At 29.0% G+C, this 5,455-nt stretch overlaps 1 protein-coding gene across 1 annotated transcript; it reads right to left on the bottom strand.

Moving 5' to 3' along the window:
* Nucleotides 292-1,211, bottom strand: LOC107648457 (auxin-responsive protein SAUR72-like). The gene has a single exon (XM_016352313.2). The coding sequence runs from the start codon at nt 1,195-1,197 to the stop codon at nt 538-540; it is 660 nt and encodes a 219-aa protein (XP_016207799.1). The 5' UTR covers nt 1,198-1,211; the 3' UTR covers nt 292-537.

The following is a 5,455-nucleotide window of genomic DNA, read 5'->3' as shown; positions in this document are numbered from 1 at the left end:
AGTTGGAATTAATTAATTGAAATGACGGTATTTTAGGTATAAAATGTTATTAAAATTTCAGTCTCTAAAAATTTCAGTCTCCTATGTCCTCACTTTTTAGAGGTACTGAAATACTGAAATTTTAGGGACAGAGACAGAAATTTTAGTACCAATCTCTGAACGAACAAACATGATACTGAATCTCAGTCTCTGTTCCAATACCTCAAAACAAACACTACCTTGGAGAATTAATTCGTACTCATTATTTGGTGGAAACTAACTCAGGTACATTAGCTGCTTTAATAGTTGAGAGTCGTCTAATTTGATAAGTTTAATTAAATTGTTATTTAACAATTTTCAATTATCTAATTTCACATAACCTTAACTGCCCCTGATAAGATCTTACTTCATTGTTTTCATAATTTCCATTCACTTTAGTAATTTCTTTTACATCTAATTGAAACTCATTCTCATAATACATAGGATTAATGGCCTCCATAAAGGATCAAATTAGAAAAAAAAAAGAAATATGCAAAATTCCTGTTTTGTCCCTTATTCCTATCTGCACAAAGGACTTTGAGGATGGTGAGAATAAGCAAGTTGATTATCAGAGGAAGAAGAACAACAGCTCATAATCTCTTCAGCACTAAGCTTGCATTCTTGATTCGCAGTAGTAGTTGAAACCTTTTCCTTCTGATTATTATTTCTACCATTATTCTTTCCTTCAACCATTTTCAATATACTCTCAAAAACCGAGACTTCACAAGGGATCCTAAGAACACCGGTTTGTTGGAACCCAAATTCTTCCTCTGCTTCTCTCAGAAGAATCTGGAAGGCTTGGTGCCCCAAATAAACGGTTGGAATTACGAACCGTTTAAGCTCTTCACCAACACAAATGGCTAAGTAACCTTTCGGAACCACCGTGTTGTTATTCGCCGTCTGCGCCACGTCACGTTCCGATAGCGAAAGCGTTCTCTTTAGAAACTTTATACTTTTGCTCGTAGTAGTGCCGGTGTTGGCGGCGGTGCTCCGGTGGTCGTCGTGGTTGTTGTTGTTGTTGTTGTTATTGCTTGCTATCCTTCTCCATTTCTTGAGGATCTGTTGAAGCCTAACGATTTCTCTGATCTTGTTTGATTTCCTTGGATCGATGGACATGGTTGGTTTTTGGTGAATTTGTTTTTGATTTTGAAAGTAGTGAAGAGTGATTTGGGGTTGCATGATATTGATGATGGTTGTTGCTTCCAATTTATAGAAGACCACTAAGACCTTGGTATTTGTAACTCTCATTTCTCAATAATCAAACAGAGAAAGTTTATCATCTTTGTTAAATTCTAGCCAGCATTTAACTATGCATCCAAATAAAAATGAATAATATTATATCATTAGATAAAATATCATACCATTAAAAACATCATTGATGACTACTTGATGACTACAAATCACAAAAATTGCTGGTCCCCTAACATTTCTGTTATTTAATAAGAATCTGATCAGAGAATCAATGAAATATTTGTATAATGTGTATAATAGATTATTTATTTGGCCTAATATGAGTTAAAAAATGAACATCTAGAGTAAAATACTACTAATTTTTTAAATACAATACACCCATAATTTTATCGAATCGAAATAATAAACATCTAATATCTTATCGAATCGAAACATCCCTAAACTCTCATTGTACACATTGTACAGATACTTCATTGACTCTCTATACTTCTTTATTTAATAAACAAAAAAAATCTGTAATTTTATATTATTAAATTAGATTTATCATCTAACAATTTTTAACTATTAATTTCGTATCAAAACAATTACATATAAATTTATCCTATAAAAAAACACCTTAATTTAACAGTTGAACTGATAAAAAATTTTGGTTTAACATACATTTGTTCAAAATTTGATGTGCTTGTGATGGATGTCTTGGTTCATATTTAAATTTATAATAGCAAATGTACATTAGTACATGACATAAGTTAAATTAAGTACATCTAATAAGAGACTAATAAGACACTGCCACACACACACACATATATATAATGCGAATTTGGAACTTTCTGTTTCACATGCATAGAAAAATTAAACCAAATAACAAAACTATATATTTTTTATTATTTGCCAGGATATAGAGTTTATTATAAATTTTCAACTTTGCATTCACATGTGAGTGATTAGTTTAACTCTGAGCATAAGCATTTCTGAAGCACCCTTTCCTTGCTTTGGAGGTTAAACCCATATGGGGTTAGTTTTATTTAAATCACATGTGACTAGGACTGAGATCTTACAAGTGAAATTATGAAAATTATTTAATTAATTAAAACACATTTTGCTAGATTAAAGCAGCGATAGGTTCTGAAAAAGTCTTAGTTTAATTTTTCGAATGCAAACTGCCCTGAGACTGAGAGTCAAGGAACCCTCGTACAATACAAATTGTACCGTACCATGCAAAACTCTTTAGTTTATTTTAATTGCATTTATCTCTTACCTGATTATCTCAATTAATTAAACGTCAGATTTAGAACTTCTTTTTTGGGTGACTTGATTTATAACTTCTATGAGAGCCATGTGACAAAGTATGGGGCATCGATGGAATTTTATGTATAATATTATAATAAGAGTAAAATAAAAACCAAGTCCTTGAATATATTGATTTTAGATTAATTAATTTAAAAAAACATAAATAATTTTAAAAAATTAACTAATATTAACGAAAAAATTGATTGACTCCCTAACTATTTGTTTTTCATAAAATACATATACTCTAAGATTAATAGAACAAACAATGATTAAATAATTTCTTCTTCTTCTATTTTGGTTCCTCCTAATAACTTTGCACTTTAGCACTTTGAGATGTTCCATTCCATGCATGTTAACTTGGACCTTGCATTATGTGTATTTTTAGGGTAATGTTTTAACTTGGACCTTAGGAGTGAGCGTTAATGACCAAAATAAGAAAAGCTTAATTTTATACTAAGTTCATTGCATTATATATATTTATTTATGTGGAGTAAAAGGCACCACATAGGAGAAGGAAGCGTCAAGCGTGCATGGTAACAGAAGAGAAAAGAAATAAAGTGCAAATTTATACTACTATCTTTGTTTTCTCCCAAGAAGAGAATATTAACGAGTACCCAAAATATTATAATTCCATACTTTAAGTTAGACAAAACCACTTCTTATTTAATATAAGTCTTTTTATATAGTAGTTATGTGTTTTAATTTAATTAATGGTTGCTATAATAAGAATAAGAGTTTAGCTAAATATAATAATATACCATGAGCATCACTACAAGAAAAACGCTATTTATCGACAATTTTTTATGATTAGCGACAGTTTAAAATTATTGCAAAATCAATGGTGTACATAATATCTTATTAATATACTTTAGAATTACTTAAGATATTTTCCAACATATTTTTATTCTTTAGAAGGATATTTTGGAAAATAGAGTATCGACAAAAACTTCAACTATGTCTCAGCGTCTTACCATCTATCTCATACATCAAATCCCATTATAATTACTTTAGAACAAATTAATACTGCCCAGTAGTAATTTTCTAATTAGTATCGAAACTAAATTAATATTATAATTTGTGGGACTAAAAAATCTTTTATCGTATGAAAATAAACCAAAATCAATATTCAATAGAAATAAAATTAAAGTTCAAAACATTCATACTCATACAACTGATATTTGGTTAGAAAAAATGATTTTTTTTAGTTAAATTAAAAAAGAAACAAACTTTTTTAAGACCAGTGGTTGGCTACATCTAATTTAGACACACACAAAAAAAAGGTAGTTGGCTACAGCAACAACTGATTGATGATATCCTAATAGAGCAGCGAATAACAATAATTGCAACATAAGAAGTTCAAATTTTATTTGATCACTATTCCTAGCTAGCCTAAAAGTATGATGATAATTAATAAAAAGTTGTATGTTGAATTAAAGTGTGGAGAAGGAGTAATTTAAGTCCTAAGATATATAAAAAGTTGTATGTGACGGTGCAAATAATAAACTTTCCTTACTGAGTAAGCAGTTTGACTTACTTCCATATGTTTGTGATTAAAATAGATAGTGATGATGATGATGATAACATGAATCAAAAAGAACTTAATCCATGTCCGAATGCAGAAGAATACATGGACTATGAAAACGAAGCTACATAAATAAAGATTAGGTTCGTACATAAAATAAAATAAGATTAAATAACTGATCTGACTTTAGGCATAATACTAAATTAATTAGTTTTGTTTCACATAATTAAAGTATATAAATAGAGATTCTCCAAACATGATCCGCACTCGGTTGCACCGTTTGAGAGAACTCTATGATCAATCATGAGCAGAAATGGTAACCTAATGTGCTCATTGGGGGTTGTGTGATCATTTTTTATTCAACATCAAACCACCGTTGTTATTCGAATTTTATTAGTAAAAAATTGAATCATTTTACTGATTCAATGGAAATTTCATAAAAAGGGTTACCCGTAACCGTCTCTTAATAATAGAAAATTTGTTCGAAACTCAAATTTAAGAAAGAGTTTAAAATATATATTATTTTGATATATATATTTTTTTAGTTGTATAGTTGGATGAGATGCGTTTAATCGATAATCAAATCATTGGAATGAGAAAACTGAATTTGTTGGGTGGCCTTCTAGGTAGTCATCTTCTTATCATATGGCCTTATGAATTTCAATTATTGCTCTATTAATAACTTCATTGTTCCATAAAGAATGGTTTGACTGACAAATGGTTATAGCACTTAGCATGGGGACCAAACTAAAAATAATAAGATAGCGAGGAATGTGTGAATGTTGCTAAAATAATGTATATTATGACTAATCTTTTGGTTCAATTGAAGTTAATCTTCAATGTTCAACAATAGAGGTGAGCACGAATTACGGGTATTCGACGATTATTCGTTTAAATTTGAATCAAATTAATTAAATTGGTTCTAGAATCAACGAGTAATTAGATCTAATTCGAACTAAATCAATGATTCATTCTAGTAATTAGTTCGAATAACGATTTTAAGGGTGCAAAATCTGAAATAACTCTATAGACCCGACTATATATTAATTAAATAATATATATATATATCTTTTAATATGTTTGAATTTTAATGTTTTTAGTGTTTAATATGTTTGGATTTTAATGTGTTTAATTTTTAATATATTTAGTATTTAACATGTTTGAATTATTTCTATTAATATTACATGTTTATTGTACTTACAGAATCTTCAAGATGAAAATTTCATTTTTTTATTTTTTTTATGAATTTCTATTTCATTGGATACCTAATTATCCTAACTAAATCAATCCATTTTTAATCGGTTTGATTTAATTCGAATACACAAAAAAAAAATGTATACCCAAACCAAACCGAATCAATTACAATTCAATTTATTCGGTTCTAATTTCACCTTAAACCCAAACCAATCCAACACGTTCTCACTCCTATTCGAC

Source organism: Arachis ipaensis, chromosome B06, assembly GCF_000816755.2.
Source record: "Arachis ipaensis cultivar K30076 chromosome B06, Araip1.1, whole genome shotgun sequence".
In the NCBI taxonomy this organism is placed as follows: Eukaryota; Viridiplantae; Streptophyta; class Magnoliopsida; order Fabales; family Fabaceae; genus Arachis; species Arachis ipaensis.
The sequence above is the reverse complement of the archived record's forward strand: the minus strand, read 5'-3'. Positions and strand labels throughout refer to the sequence as shown.

What these genes read in the sequence shown, in the direction of transcription:
- LOC107648457 (XM_016352313.2), bottom strand. Translation starts at nt 1,197, where the DNA reads ATGCAACCCCAAATCACTCTTCACTACTTTCAAAATCAAAAACAAATT.